This window comes from Schistocerca cancellata, chromosome 8 (assembly GCF_023864275.1).
Source record: "Schistocerca cancellata isolate TAMUIC-IGC-003103 chromosome 8, iqSchCanc2.1, whole genome shotgun sequence".
Lineage (NCBI taxonomy): Eukaryota > Metazoa > Arthropoda > Insecta > Orthoptera > Acrididae > Schistocerca > Schistocerca cancellata.
Window position 1 is genome coordinate 53,025,917 of NC_064633.1, and position 17,359 is coordinate 53,043,275.

Below are 17,359 nucleotides of genomic sequence, written 5' to 3' on the forward strand. Positions count from 1 at the left end.
ACGATCCGTTACAGCCATGCGGTTAACATGCCTGTCATCTCGACTGATATTGATACGAGGCCGCTGGGATCCAGCACGACGTTCCGTATTACCCTCCTGAACTCATCGAGTCCATATTCTGCTAACAGTCATTGGATCTCGACCAATGCGAGCAGCAATGTCGCGATACGATAAACCGCAGTCGCGCAAGGCTACAATCCGACCTTTATCAAAGTTGGAAACGTGATGGTACGCATTTCTCCTCCTTACACGAGGCATCACAACAACATTTCACCAGCAGCGCCGGTCAACTGCTGTTTGTGTATTAGAAATCGGTTGGAAACTTTCGTAATGTCAGCACGTTGTAGATGTCGCCACCGACGCCAACCTTGTGTGAATGCTCCGAAAAGCTAATCATTTGCATATCACAGCATCTTCTTCCTGTCGGTTAAATTTCGCGTCTGTAGCAAGTCATCTTCGTGGTGTAGCAATTTTAATGGCCAGTAGTGTACTATGAAACATGCCGCGGCAACAGTGTTGTCGTCTTAACATTAGGCAGAAACAGTACGGCGTCAATTTGAAATTACTTTGTCCTGTAGCTGTCCAAGCATCCGCCTGCTGCACCCGCAGATACTGTGTGAAGAGTTACCTCCGGCGGATGGGCCTGCTTCTAACATGGTGACCAGTGCGTGACACTGCTAGGGCATCAACTGCTTTATTGGTGCCATCTGATTTAAATTAAGTCTCATTTAACTAAGTTATGCTAATGGTTAATCGTATGGATAGTTCAGCGTATTCATATACATTCGGAGTCCCCCGCACATTCTATTCGAATGCTAAAATGGAATCGGAAGGGCTTAAAGCGTACAAAAACAATAATTATTAGAAAACTGACGAAGAAAAAAAAAAGACTTATTGTGATGAGTATCAGACGATTCCATTTGAAGAGGATTACGAAACTGAAATTAGATTCTGTCTAAGCAAAGTATTACGAGAGTTATCGATGTTTTAAGAATTAATAGTAATTGAACTGTAATCTTTTAAGTAAAACTTTTTATTATAGTCTTGCTATGTTGACCCCGTGCTTCGATTGTAATACCTAAAGTACTTCAAGAGGGAGTCCCAAGAAACGCATCGCAATAAAGACGAGCGTCACTCTCTCATGCAACACTCGTTGGGCGAGGGGGGGGGGGGGGGCAGCAGACGGAAGCTGCTATTCCCCCTCCCCCCACAGAATCTATCGCGCCACTATGACTACAAATAAGTTTTCGTAGTGTTAGGCACAATGTCTAAAATAGAATCGGAAGCGAGACTGTGTATTGTACAGTGAGATTTGATGTAGTAAGTATACGTAAATAAAATGATTAGTATGAATAGAATTTTCAGTCATGTGTTCTCACCAAATGTGTCTGTTTTACAAAGGAACCGACTATAAACTAGGTAAAATGTTGGGTTATACTTTACGAAACAATTTCCTGTGAATCAATCGAATAGATGTAGGTATACAGCTCGCGATCCGTCTTAAAATGACAAAAAGCGTGGATAGTTATTCAGAAAAGTGTCACGGTATGTAGGAAGTGGCAGAAGCTTAGCTGGGTAGCAGTCTGCATTTGGGATGGAGAACGCGGAGCACATTATAGTTGCAGAGTCTGTGGGACTGTCATTTGGTCTGTGGCAGAGAGTTAGTTAACACTGTGCTCGGATATCAAGTGTGTTAGGAGAAGAAATGGAGGTAGTATGTAAGTACGTCAGCGGCCTAGTATTTGTAAGGGAGGGGTATGCAAAGGTTTTGGCGCTTAGAGTTTGCGAGAGACGGAATGCCACCAGAGACGTCAGCTCAAGAAATCGAAATGCCGTAATGACCTGGAACAGCATAAGGCTAAGAGAAGGTAGTGGCGGAAGTCGAGGCAGATTACAAAAATGTGAAGGGAGTGGAAAACGCAGGAGGAGAGGAAGTCTATGCCGTATTTGTAAAAGTAGGGATGAGGTGGATGAGGGTGTTGTATATATGGAGTTTGGCCTTGACAATTTGTTCAGAGAGTTGGTAGTTTTGGTCTACATGTACTATCATGCTCGAAAGCTTCCGAAGGACGTGAATTACCATTCGGGTGACTTGCGAGCAGCCCACATAACGTAACTGTCTTGCAAGTCTTTTAATCTCGTTCCGGTACAGCCATTTGACTATAGACAACGGTTACCATAAGTGACCACTAAAATATTAGGGAAAGCCTGACACAGTCCAACACGCTTGTAAACTCAACTTATTACAAGCAGTTACATCTACAAAGTGTTACTACTCTCATTAATACCTGACAGAAATAATGACTATAACACTAACATCTCAGTCGTTCTATTATCCTTGTTCTCTACAAGATTTTCCAATCATCTATTAAACGTCGCTCACTTGGTAAGTGCTTTTGCGTAAACTGATTAATGACCTGACCACTTAACAAAACCACGATTAACAACTTCAAGCGCTCTATCGAAACCTCACCGTCAACAACATATCACTAGTAAATTTCATTGTATTCGTGGTGGCACCTTGACCTACGTGCAGTTCAAAAACCACATATCGTACATGTTATCTAACACAATGACATTAAAAATAAAGATACAAACCAGAAATGACATGTGTATGTTGGGTGGCGATTCAGACAGAGCAGCTAATCAGATTGTTATGTAACTACAGACAGAGGGCATATATCGAATTTTGTCGTCTGTCAAGATATGCTTGAAACTGCAGTACGAGGAAAATGAATGATATCTGCCTTCCAGAGATTCGAACCCACCACCAATCGCCTTTGTTTTCGAGTCACGAATGGACAATGAGTATAGGTTTCTTTCACCAGAAGCGAGATGTGTGCATGTTGAACTGGAAATGACCTCACGAAGACTACAGTGGTGACTGGGAATCGAACCACGCAAATGTCCTTGCTAACTACACAAAAAGACACTTTAACTACCGAATTCTTTTTTACTAGGAGTGGTGTGACGAAAAGTTATGTGTCTCTCCAGGAGTCGAAACCGACACATAACGTTACTGAAAGTGAATAGAGAGACGTTAAAAATCAAAACAAATTTCCACCAACAGTTACATTTGAAAGTCTGAAAGGACATTGTGAACATTTTTGTTTAGAACCAGTATTCGATTCCTGACCCGCCCCTTACGTGCAGAATTTGAGGAGTTTGGAACCTTTTGCAAGCAATGAAATGATGGCGCTCTGTGATCGCAAAGGGATCAAATCCCGTGTAACCAGAACTACTGTATTCAACATCTCAAGCTGAAATAACAGGTAGAATAAGTGCCCTGTAGGCATACATGGGGATTCTTTCTTTAACTAGATTAAAAATACTGGAGTAAGGAAAGTGACAGTGTTTCTACATGCTGCCGACCACGCTTCTGTCGTGGCCCTGCCACATCTGTAGTCAGTAGCGAAAGCACATCGCGTTTAGTATGAATTTGGAACCACAATGGAATTGCGTGTTTTTCGTTTGGCATAAACAGAGGTAAATAGGGGTAGTAGTGGCTATTAAAAACCAACGCCTCCAGTGGGGTCGCAGCTCTAACCCTACGTATACCAACACAGTGGCAGCCCGCCGGACCACCAAACAGCTCGTTCAGCTGAACAATAATTTTGTCGTAGCACAGGTGCGCCACACTTGGTGACAATTGTGGCTTTCTGATTCCCTGCAGTGAACTACACTCCTGGAAATTAAAATAAGAACACCGTGAATTCATTGTCCCAGGAAGGGGAAACTTTATTGACACATTCCTGGGGTCAGATACATCACATGATCACACTGACAGAACCACAGGCACATAGACACAGGCAACAGAGCATGCACAATGTCGGCACTAGTACAGTGTATCCACCTTTCGCAGCAATGCAGGCTGCTATTCTCCGATGGAGACGATCGTAGAGATGCTGGATGTAGTCCTATGGAACGGCTTGCCATGCCATTTCCACCTGGCGCCTCAGTTGGACCAGCTTTCGTGCTGGACGTGCAGACCGCGTGAGGCGACGCTTCATCCAGTCCCAAACGTGCTCAATGGGGGACAGATCCGGAGATCTTGCTGGCCAGGGTAGTTGACTTACCTCTAGAGCACGTTGGGTGGCACGGGATACATGCGGACGTGCATTGTCCTGTTGGAACAGCAAGTTCCCTTGCCGGTCTAGGAATGGTAGAACGATGGGTTCGATGACGGTTTGGATGTACCGTGCACTATTCAGTGTCCCCTCGACGATCACCAGTGGTGTACGGCCAGTGTAGGAGATCGCTCCCCACACCATGATGCCGGGTGTTGGCCCTGTGTGCCTCGGTCGTATGCAGTCCTGATTGTGGCGCTCACCTGCACGGCGCCAAACACGCATACGACCATCATTGGCACCAAGGCAGAAGCGACTCTCATCGCTGAAGACGACACGTCTCCATTCGTCCCTCCATTCACGCCTGTCGCGACACCACTGGAGGCGGACTGCACGATGTTGGGGCGTGAGCGGAAGACGGCCTAACGGTGTGCGGGACCGTAGCCCAGCTTCATGGAGACGGTTGCGAATGGTCCTCGCCGATACCGCAGGAGCAACAGTGTCCCTAATTTGCTGGGAAGTGGCGGTGCGGTCCCCTACGGCACTGCGTAGGATCCTACGGTCTTGGCGTGGATCCGTGCGTCGCTGCGGTCCGGTCCCAGGTCGACGGGCACGTGCACCTTCCGCCGACCACTGGCGACAACATCGATGTACTGTGGAGACCTCACGCCCCACGTGTTGAGCAATTCGGCGGTACGTCCACCCGGCCTCCCGCATGCCCACTATACGCCCTCGCTCAAAGTCCGTCAACTGCACATACGGTTCACGTCCACGCTGTCGCGGCATGCTACCAGTGTTAAAGACTGCGATGGAGCTCCGTATGCCACGGCAAACTGGCTGACACTGACGGCGGCTGTGCACAAATGCTGCGCAGCTAGCGCCATACGACGGCCATCACCGCGGTTCCTGGTGTGTCCGCTGTGCCGTGCGTGTGATCATTGCTTGCACAGCCCTCTCGCAGTGTCCGGAGCAAGTATGGTGGGTCTGACACACCGGTGTCAATGTGTTCTTTTTTCCATTTCCAGGAGTGTATTTGATTTTGAAGCACCAAAACAAAAGCACGTAACGGCCGTCTACACACACTGCCAACGCTGTAAGAGGCGGAAGTTCCCACAGGTAGTGTTGCTTCCGCTTGGGCTACTCTCGGTAAACGATGCGCAGTGCAAAAGAAAAGCAGATTTACTGAACTCGATTCTTCCGTAATTTAGTAAACTACAACTCGTCGGTCTACTGACAGTATGAATTTGTTGGAAGCTCGTAAATAAAGTCGCACATTTCGTAACACGACGGTAACAGCAAAACCTAGAGAAAACGTTTCGCGAAGAGCTGGTGGCTGTCTGCCCTGATCAGAACAGTTTCCTCTCCACCGGCCTACGCCCGCCTGCCGCCAGCACAGGTGATCGCGACGGATGGCACCTTGTGCCCAAGATCCACAGCGGGCGTTTGCGGACTCATATCGGCAAACATAAAATTACGTATTATTGCAATTTGTTCTTCAGTGTGAAATGTTTGTGTACACCGTGCAGTGACAATGTAGTAACCAGTAATCGCGCAGCCTATGACGTAATCTACCACTGCGGGTAAAATTTACCAGTAAAAAGGAGGTTGGCGCATAGGTTTGCGGTGATTTTGGATTTAATAGAAGGGCGAAGTCAGGAAAAAAATGGTTCAAATGGCTCTGAGCACTATGGGACTTAACTTCTGTGGTCATCAGTCCCCTAGAACTTAGAACTACTTAAACCTAACTAACCTAAGGACATCACACACATCCATGCCCGAGGCAGGATTCGAACCTGCGACCGTAGCGGTCACGCGGTTCCAAACAGAAGCGCTTAGAACCGCACAGCCACACCGGTCGGCGCGAAGTCAGAAAGCTCCATCTGTACCCTGTACGGGGTGAGTGTTATCGAAGAAACATACAGAACGATTTTAACGTGATTATTTGCCACTTCCAGCAAACCGTACCGCTTTTCGCCTCTTGCGAGATTAGGACCTGTTACCAATAAAGTCTTCGACATAGTTTTCACTGACCTACCGACCTATCGCAGCACTGCCTGCTCCCTCATCGTGCTAGTGATAGCCAAGAGAGGTAATTCGAAATGAAGACAAAATAAGTTGTAGTTTCTGCGTGGAATGATCTTCCTGGACTAAAAACATATATTTGATAGTTAGGTGGCACTCCATAGGTGAAAACTGTTCACAATGTTTCAATGAAATACGAAGACAGTTTCAAGTGAATTTAGCAGGCTGATTCTGTGTCACCCGAATGAAGTATCAAGACAATCGCAGAGTTGCAAGACTTACTCTGAAATGTTGCCATGTCCCAATCATCCTCATATCAGGAAGTAATAAACACACCAAAAAAAGTTTTGCATCACCCTGGTTCCCAGAACTCCTGAAGATAGACGTTGACTGTGGATATAGTACCACAGACACAGTCCCTTTGACTGTGCAGAGATGTCACTAAACCCGCCCAAAGATTTCAACAACCACGGATGAGCAGCTCCTATTAGACGGAAAGGGTCCGACAGCCGATCAGTTCCAGTCATTCCACCAGGAAGGAGGTATACGGCTTGTGTTGTCTCTAGTTCAACCATGCCTAGACGGTGAATACCGCGGTTCGATCGCGTCCGCATTGTTACTTTGTGCCAGGAAGGGCTCTCAACAAGGGAAGTGTCCGGGCGTCTCGGAGTGAACCAAAGCGATGTTGTCCGGACATGAAGGAATTGTCGATGACATGCCTCGCTCCGGCCGCCCAAGGGCTCCTACCGCCGTGGATGACGGGTACCTATGGATGCTATGGATTTTGGATCGGAGGAAACATGACAACGAGACCACCATGTTGAATAACGCTTTTCGTGCAGCCACAGGACGTCGTGTTACGGCTCAAACTGTGCGCAATAGGCTGCGTGAAGCGCAACTTCACTCCCGACGTCCACGTCGACGTCCATCTTTGCAACCACGACACCATGCAGCGCGGCACAGATGGGCCCAGTAACATGCCGAGTGGACCGCTCAGGATTCGCATCACGTTCTCTACACCGATGAGTGTCGCATGTGCCTTCAACTAGACAGTCATCGGAGACGTGTTTGGAGGCAACCCGGTCAGGCTGAAAGCCTTATATACACTGTCCAGCGAGTGCAGCAAGGTGGAGGTTCCCTGATGTTTTGGGGTGACATTTTGTGGGGCCGACGTACGCCGCTGGTGGTCATGGAAGGCGCCGTAACGGCTGTACGATACGTGACTGCCATCCTCCAACCGATTGTGCAACCATATCGGCAGCATATTGGCGAGGCATTCGTCTTCATGGACGACAATTCGCGCGCCCCATCGTGCACATCTTGTGAATGACTTCCTTCAGGATAACGGCATCCCTCGACTAGAGTGGCCAGCATGTTCTCGAGACACGAACCCTTTCGAATATGCCTCGGATACATTGAAAACGGCTGTTTATGGACGACGTGACCCACCAACCACTCTGAGGGATCTACGTCGAATCACCGTTCAGGAGTGGGACAATCTGGACCAGCAGTGCCTTGATAAACTTGTGGATGGTATGCCACGATGAATACAGGCACACATCGATGCAAGAGGACGTGCTACTGGGTATTAGAGGTACCGGTGTGTACAGCAGTCTGGACCACCAGTTGTGAAGGTCTGCCTGTATGGTGGTACAACATGCAATGTATGGTTCTCATGAGCAATAAAAAGGGCGGTAATGGTGCTTATGTTGATCTATATTCCAATTTTCTGTACATGTTCCGGAACTCTCGGAACCGAGGTGATGCAAAACTTTTTTAATGTGTGTCCATTCCGACAGCCGACGAGTTGCGTGAGACGGCTAGCTATCCAGGAGTTCAGATTACAGTTCAAAGACACAGCAGAAGCAACTCGCAGATTGTAAAATACATGAAATAGGGAAATTGTTAGCAGTGTTTGTAACTCAACAGAAACATTAGACGTTAAGAGCAAGGGAAATGAGCTGGATGGCCTTCCTCTTCGTACAGGCAGGTGCCATTATTTTATTTCTGTTTTTGTCTGTAAATGATAAGAATATTCATCGAGGATTATCGAGGGTTAATTTTTAGAATCGACTGCTAAGTCAACTTTAAATAGGAAAATAATTAGTGATGTTTTTTTATTGATGGGCTCAATGACAGCAAGTCTTTAAATAAAAAGAAATTAAAGTAGTCTAGAGTGGTGTTTATACACGGCGATCCGCAGCAACATCTATGGTACGAAGCGACGCCGTAGATGTACAGACGATGCTAGAATGTAAATACCTCACAGCAGTATGCCCTATGCCTACTCCTTCCTGTAGACGATTTAATTTCTTCGTAGCAGACAGATTCCTTATTTTGGAGATGATAAACAAGAATTACAGGTTCTCAAACTAATATGCACCTCATACATTCCCACTGCTCCACTGACCCCCAACTTCTATAGAGGATTTGCCATAAATTATGATCCCACACGCATAATTACAAGAATACTTTGTTGTCTTTCCGAATTCGAAATAAATTTGGTAATTCCGTTTGGATCTCATTTTTCTTACGAAAATTGTATATTACAGAACATAATTACCGAGCCCTGCGTCCATGTATACCCTAATCTGCCCTCGCCTAGGTAAACCACCTACTATTTGATTCCGTGAGTTCAAAACGACCCCTGAATTAGTTTGTGATCTATTCATTTTCACCGGTCAGATCTGTAGATATAGCGTGATCGGCTTTTGTATCACCTGCGAACTTTCGCCTCTAAAAGCACTGCTTTATAAAGTATCTTCCCCACCGTGAATATTACAACAGTTTACAGAAAACCCTCACATCAACTAGAGAACAAGTGACAAATGTGGCATCTTAACATTGGAAATGGAAATGAGCGGTTGGCGTCATTGGCCGGGAGGCCCCTCGCGGGGCAGGTCCGGCCGCCTTGGCCCAGGTCTTATTACATTCGGCGCCACATTGGGCGACCTGCACGCCGGATGGGGATGAAATGATGATGAACACAACACAACACCCAGTCCCTGAGCGGAGAAAATCTCCGACCCAGCCGGGAATCGAACCCGGGCCCGGAGGACGGCAATCCGTCACGCTGACCACTCAGCTACTGGGGCGGACATCTTAACATTAATAGCAGTATACAAATGAATCCATCCAGCTTGCGCACAGTAAGCTCCTAGCTTGTTTAACTCGCTGAAGCTCTCACAGCTCTTCCTGTTGTTAACTGAAATCATATTTCAAATAATGAAAATAAACAAATCGGGAAGATTTTCTTCTCCACCATCCTGTTCCTACAGAGTGATTTGTTCCACCGTGTACAAACCTGAGACACTGGTCGATGAGAAGATACGCAAATGAACTTATGTCCGGAAATGCATAGTTTCCATGCTAGAGACCGTTTATTCAATCATACTTTGTTACAGAGACTGCGGTCTAATTCTCGCCACTGTACCATGCAGCCACAGTTACATTATGCATGGTTTCCTCCTAGACGGTGGTACTGTTCCTCGTAAGTCATGCCCTAGCCCCTTCTCCTCCTGCCATAGTGCCTCCTAATGTTGTGTCCGATTCACTCCTTTTGCCGACTCACCTTGTAGTGAATGTGATACAGCCATATACACAATGGTTCCGTGTTCGAATCGAGAGTTTGCCGACATGGTGTTTACTTACGGGAAGACAAATGGCAATGGGCAGCAAGGTTGTGTCAGGAGACCTATCCCCGTCGACAACAACCACAACGTTCAATGTTTGCAACAGTTTCACCGTATGTCTGAGACAGGGTCGTTTAAGCAAGCAGGAAATCGTAAAGGACGTACCCGCAATGTCCGGACACCATATTTGGAGGAAAGTGTGATTAAAACTGTGGAAGCCGACCGCCGTATCACTACCAGGCAGTTGGCCCGCCAGTACATTGTAAGCCAGACGACCGCGTGGAACATTCTCCATGACAGTTGTTACTACACTTATCGCTTACAGCGTGTGAAGGGCTTACTAGCGACAGACTTCCCAGATCTGGAGCATTTTTGTCACTGATTTCTTCAACAGGCAACCACTATTCCGGGATTTGTGTCATCCATACTATTCACAAATGAGGCCACTGCTACGCGGAGTGGTACCTTCAAGTTTCATAACAGTCATCAGTGGGGTAGTATGCTGAACCCCCATGGTATGGTGACAGCGAATCACCAGCGTCGTTGCAGCCAAAATGTGTGGGCCGAAGTAATTGGAGACCGTATTTTGAGACCAGTCTTCCTTCCAGGTCGCCTAACAGGCCGGAACTATCGCACGACTTTGCCTCCTCTGCTGGAAGAAGTGCCACTGATGACTCGAAGTGGGCCGCCTCTGCAATGTCCCCAATACGTTACAAATGTCAGGCGTGATGCGAACAGTCTTCTACTTAGTTATGAGTGCATTACTTCGGGCCTAGGTGAATTCGGATATGAGCAGATCTGGAGCATTTTTGTCACTGGTTTCTTCAGCAGGCAACCACTATTCCGGGATTTGTGTCATCCATCCTATTCACAAATGAGGCCACTGCTACGCGGAGTGGTACCTTCAAGTTTCATAACAGTCATCAGTGGGATAGTATGCTGAACCCCCATGGTATGGTGACAGCGAATCACCAGCGTCGTTGCAGCCATAACGTGCGGTCGGGATAATTGGAGACCGTATTTTGAGACCAGTCTTGCTTCCAGGTCGCCTAACAGGCCGGAACTATCGCGCGACTTTGCCTCCTCTGCTGGAAGAAGTGCCACTGATGACTTGAAGTGTGCCGCCTCTGCAATGTCCCCAATACGTTGCAAATGTCAGGCATGATGAGAACAGTCTTCTACTTAGTTATGAGTGCATTACTTCGGGCCTAGGTGAATTCGGATATGAGCAAGTTGTTGGTGTTCGTGTCTTGGTACCCTACATTATTAGTGGGGGCTGGTTTATTTATTTTTTTTATTTATTTATTTATTGTTCCGTGGGACCAAATTAAGGAGAAGTCTCCATGGTCATGGAACGAGTCAATACATGAAATTATAACACGATATTAGAAACAGATAAAATGAAATATAAAAAAAACATATTCAGGTGACAAGTCGTAAGTTTAAATGAAGACAATCAACAATGTAACACTTGAATTTGCTTAATTTTTTAGCTCTTCCAGGAGCTCCTCGACAGAATAGAAGGAGTGAGCCATGAGGAAACTCTTCAGTTTAGACTTAAAAGAGTTTGGGCTACTGCTAAGATTTTTGAGTTCTTGTGGTAGCTTATTGAAAATGGATGCAGCAGAATACTGCACTCCTTTCTGCACAAGGGTCAAGGAAGTGCATTCTACATGCAGATTTGATTTCGGCCTAGTATTAACTGAGTGAAAGCTGCTAACTCTTGGGAATAGGCTAATATTGCTAACAACAAACGACATTAAAGAAAATATATACTGTGAGGGCAATGTCAGAATTCCCAGATTTTTGAATAGGGGTCAACAAGAGGTTCTCGAACTTACACCACATATAGCTCGAACAGCCCGTTTTTGAGCCAAAAATATCCTTTTTGAATCAGAAGAATTACCCCAAAAAATAATACCATACGACATAAGCGTATGAAAATATGCGAAGTAGACTACTTTTCGTGTTGAAGTGTCACTTATTTCAGATACTGTTCTAATGGTAAATAAAGCAGCATTTAGCTTCTGAACAAGATCCTGGACATGGGCTTTCCACAACAGCTTACTATCTATCCGAACGCCTAGGAATTTGAACTGTTCCGTCTCGCTTATAATATGCCCATTCTGTCTGATCAAAATATCGGTTCTTGTTGAATTGAGTTAGAAACTGTAAAAACTGAGTCTTACTGTGATTTAGCATCAAATTATTTTCCACAAGCCACGAACTTATTTCATGAACTACATTATTTGTTACTGTTTCAATATTACACACAAGATCCTTCACTATCAAGCTGGTGTCATCAGTAAACAGAAATATTTTTGAATTCCGTTTCAAATGAACATGGATAGGTCTCAAGGCCAACTATTAGTTTCTCTCCATATAACGACCTCTCCATTACCTTCTTCAGCCAGAGTGCTTACCCACAGTTATCAGGAGCGGCCACAGTTACCATCTTCAGAGCGCAGGGCTAAAGTCACCCTCATCACCCTGTCGACGAATACCTCTTTCACCTGACGTAAACTAAATTTTGTAATGCCGCAACGAAGGTAGCCGAAGTATTTGATGTTTCGAGAGGCACTATACTGAACATTTACGTCACGTATAGGGAAATCGAAAATACATTATCCATTAAATCACAATGCGCACCAAAGTGTGTATTGAGCGATCGTGACAGATGCTCATCGAAGAGGAGTGTGACGAAAAACAAGAGGATAGCAGCAGCAAAGGGCACTGCAGAACCGAACATCGCACTCGCAAACCCTGTCAGCACCAAAACAACACAAAGGGATCTCCATTGTCAGGGAGCTGCAGGACGAGCTGGCATTCGTGAACTATGGAGCAATGGAATAAAGTTATCTGATCAGATGAGTCCTGTTTCACACTACTTCCACATTACGGCCGAGTTTACTTCCCGAGATTGAATCATGATGGGGGTTCAGTGATGATCTGACCAGCGGGTCATGGTATTTTATGGGACATATGGGCATTCTGCAAAGTCGCATTAGGCCTACTGACAAAGATTGTGTGAACTTTTTGTACTGATCAGGTACATCCTTCAGTATAATGTTTGTTTCCCAATGGTGATGCCATGTTCTAGGACGACAGGGACCTGGTTTCGTGAGCATGAGGATGAGTTATTGCATTTCCCCTGTGTTTTGTACATAGTTCCGGGTAGTCAGCGCGTACACAACTTTCCCACTAGAGCGCGCGTCGCTAAGCACAACAGCGCAGGCGCAGAGCTCGCCGTCTCCGCACTACGAGATGGCGCTGCCATAGAGACGGACCAAATTCTGCTTCCGCCGATCCGCGTATTAATATGTAACGCAGCTAATGAGACTGCTGCTAACGTAGAACCTTTTCTCCTCATGGATCACACTCGCGCAGTGATACGTGAACGCGTGAGGTATTATAACAAGTGTACAGACCTCCGATTAGTCAGTCTGCATTAGTCGGTAGCAGTCTGTACCAGTCTGCATTTGTACGAGTTCTACAATTGTCTGTACCAGTCTATAGTCAAGTTTCAGTCTGCGCCTAATAAGATTACCATATTCCTGTACATAGCCATGAAGATAAATGTATAGACACTTTTGTCAAGTATCAGAGATATATCTGAGAATAAGATTAACGCACCAATACCAAAGGGACTTCAGATAGTCAATTGCAAATAGCATCCAGAACCAAGTTAAGTAATTTTTATACTTGTTATTATTTTAATAAATGTGTGTGAAAATTAATCAAGTTCTGTTTAAAGATGGTCACCATCAATCTGCTACTCTAAGCGTGCCAATGGCATTTCTATCGTCTGACCTAACGGCAGGAGATAAACACGCCACTATAAGATCATGAGACATATAGCTGACACTCGCCTACTTCGTTAGAGCGACAAGTCTAATAATCTGATGGTGTGTGTACTGAAGGTCTTACAGCACGCACACCACACCCAGGCCACTACAGTCGCGAGACTTCAGTATTATTGAGCCTTTCTGGTCTACTTTGGAGAAAAGTGTGCACGAACGCTGTCCGCCTAAATCATCGTTATCTCAGCTTGCCACTACGAGGTGCATTCAATTTCTAAGCCCTCCGATGTTTTTTTCTAATTAACTACTCACCCGAAATCGATGAAACTGGCGTTACTTCTCGACGTAATCGCCCTGCAGACGTACACATTATTCACAACGCAGAGGCCATGATTCCATGGTAGCGGCGAAGGCTTCTTTAGGAGTCTGTTTTGACCACTGGAAAATCGCTGAGGCAATAGCAGCACGGCTGGTGAATGTGCGGCCACGGAGAGTCTCTTTCATTGTCGGAAAAAGCCAAAAGTCACTAGGAGCCAGGTCAGGTAAGTAGCGAGCATGAGGAATCACTTCAAAGTTGTTATCACGAAGAAACTGTTGCGTAACGTTAGCTCGATGTGCGGGTGCGTTGTCTTGGTGAAACAGCACACGCACAGCACTTCCCGGACGTTTTTGTTGCAGTGCAGGAAGGAATTTGTTCTTCAAAACATTTTCGTAGGATGCACCTGTTACCGTAGTGCCCTTTGGAACGCAATGGGTAAGGATTACGCCCTCGCTGACCCAGAACATGGACACCATCATTTTTTCAGCACTGGCGGTTACCCGAAATTTTTTTGGTGGCATTGAATCTGTGTGCTTCCATTGAGCTGACTGGCGCTTTGTTTCTGGATTGAAAAATGGCATCCACGTGTCATCCGTTGTCACAACCGACGAAAAGAAAGTCCCATTCATGCTGTCGTTGCGCGTCAACATTGCTCGGCAACATGCCACACGGGCAGCCATGTGGTCGTCCGTCAGCATTCGTGGCACCCACCTGGATGACACTTTTCGCATTTTCAGGTCGTCATGCAGGATTGTGTGCACAGAACCCACAGAAATGCCAACTCCAACTCTGGAGGCGATCTGTTCAACAGTCATTCGGCGATCCCCCAAAACAATTCTCTCCACTTTCTCGATCATGTCGTCAGACCGGCTTGTGCAAGCCCGAGGTTGTTTCGGTTTGTTGTCACACGATGTTCTGCCTTCATTAAACTGTCGCACCGACGAACGCACTTTCAATACATCCATAACTCGATCACCACATGTCTCCTTCAACTGTCGATGAATTTCAATTGGTTTCACACCACGCAAATTCAGAAAACGAATGATGGCACGCTGTTCAAGTAAGGAAAACGTCGCCATTTTAAGTATTTAAAACAGTTCTCATTCTCGCCGCTGGCGGTAAAATTCCATCTGCCGTACGGTGCTGCCATCTCTGGGACGTATTGACAATGAACGCGGCCTCATTTTAAAACACTGCGCATGTTTCTATCTCTTTCCAGTCTGGAGAAAAAAAATCGGAGGCCTTAGAACTTGAATGCACCACGTATTTTGCAAGAAGAATGGTATAAGGTGCGCTCGAAAGCCATACACTGTATTGGCCACGATAATGTGTTGTATTGGTGGTGATGGCATTGTTCAGTCCTCTTGCTGTGTTGGTGGTACATTGTCTGATAAGTATTACCCGTGTGATGCTTCATTTCAGTCAGTGTGGCTGGGTGTACTTTGTGAGCCGCTGCCCTGATTACACGACGTACAGCGTGCGCCGCCGCTCACCTGGTGCATGGGGTAGGTGAGGAAGGTCTCGAGCGAGCGACCCTGGCACGCCGGCTTGTTCTCGAGGCGCGCCAGCAGCTGCGCGAACGGCGCCGACTGCTTGCACTCCGTCAGCACCTGCAGGCTGTAGTGGTGGTTGCGCACGTACTCCTGGTAGATGCTCAGCATCGGCAGCAGCATGTCGAACAGGTCGCCTGCGCAACACACAAACAGCTTGCTATCATATTAAACTTACCCTTTTCATTACGTCCTGACACTTGTAATGTCCCCACAGAAAATACCCTCTACCACGCACCAGTTAATCATTGCCAATCAAACCATCCACATTCATTCACTTTGGAAAAGTATCTGATCTGATTTTCTAGTAATATACGCGCCGACAGCTCGTCGACGCCAAAGTATTTTCTAGTACGTTTATTCTTTGGAATAACACAGATACATGTATGTATTCTCCAAGGTTGTTAGACTGGTAACTAGGACAGCTTCGGAAATATCTGTTGAAAGATTGACGGGTCTCTAAAAGAGACATATTTGCTTTTCTTCTCGCTAAAGCGTGCTATTAACATTTGTGCCACTAGCGGGTTATTTGAAGAGAGAGAAAGACTGTAAACGGAAAATAATTAAGACTTGGAACCAACAGAAATCTGGACATGTAATGGAGATGGATTGAATATACAATTTCCTTCATAAATAAGGTTTGTGACCCCTTTTATTCTGGAGTGAATGAACGAATGAGTTCTTTGTCTGAATCATTGGTGATCGCGTTGGCCCTGTAATTAGTGGGGAAGTTTCAGCTGTGTCGAAGAGAGCCTGCAATCACCGAGTCTTTGTTAAATCGTCCAAAATGGCTTCGTACACATCTGCAATTCGAAATCTTTCGTAAAAGGAACGAATTGTTCAAACGATTGATTTTCCCAACTGAATGCAGCGCTTAACAACAATAATAAATGTAAAGATCTTTTACAGCAAGCCAGCCGCTGAATACTAACACGAAGGGCTCCACCAGAGATTCTATTTGGCTGATTTCACGTAATGAAATATTATATCAAAACTGTAAATCGATAAAGGAGAGAGAGAGAGAGAGAGAGCGAATGAAAATTAGAGGAAATACTAATAATCCTCCATTAGTCTAATTTTTCGCCTGTCTTATCACGGATCAGCCTAAAGACAAAACGGGAGGCCCTTACTTTACTGTATAGATTTATGTGTGAAAGTGAAGGGATCTTAAAGGCAACAGATACACGTCTATACAGACAAGACATTACACAAAGTTACCGCCAAGATGCATGCATTCATCATTCAGCATCTATTCTCCTTACCTTAATACATTATACACTGAACAAGTAATTAGACTACTGACCATTAAAATTGCTACACCGCGAAGATGACGTGCTACAGACGCGAAATTTAACCGACAGGTAGAAGTTGCTGTGATACGCAAATGATTACCTTCTCAGAGCATTCACACAAAGTTGGCGCCGGTGACGACACCTACAACGTGCTGAAATAAGGAAAGTTTCCAACCGATATCTCATACACAAACAGCAGTTGACCGGCGTTGCCTGGTGAAACGTTGTGGTGATTCCTCCTGTAAGGAGACGAAAAGCGCACCATCACGTTTCCGACTTAGATAAAGGGCGGATTGTAGCCTATCGCGATTGCGGTTTATCGTATCGCGACACTGCAGCTCGCGTTGGTCGAGATCCAATAACTGTTAGCAGAATACGGAATCTGTGGGTTCAGGGGGGTAATACGCAACGCCGTGCTGGATCCCAACGGCCTCGTATCACTAGCAGTCGAGATGACAGGCATCGTCTCCGCATGGCTGTAACGGCTCGTGCAGCCACGTCTCGATCCCTGAGTCAACAGATGGGGCCGTTTGCAAGACAACAACCATCTGCACGAACAGTTCGACGACGCTTGGAGCAGCATGGTCTATCAGCTCGGAGACCGTGGCTGCGGTTACCCTTAACGCTGCATCACAGACAGGAGCGCCTGCATGGTGTACTCAACGACGAACCTGGAT

At 46.0% G+C, this 17,359-nt stretch overlaps 1 protein-coding gene across 1 annotated transcript in view; it reads right to left on the reverse strand.

Moving 5' to 3' along the window:
* The window catches only part of LOC126095334 (ras-specific guanine nucleotide-releasing factor 2-like), a 1,914,760-nt gene that overhangs the window by 815,497 nt on the left and 1,081,904 nt on the right, over window positions 1–17,359 (reverse strand). The window contains exon 7 of the mRNA XM_049910139.1: window positions 15,334–15,527. Within this exon, the coding sequence (XP_049766096.1) occupies window positions 15,334–15,527 (194 nt within the window). The remainder of the gene's footprint in view (window positions 1–15,333; window positions 15,528–17,359) is intronic.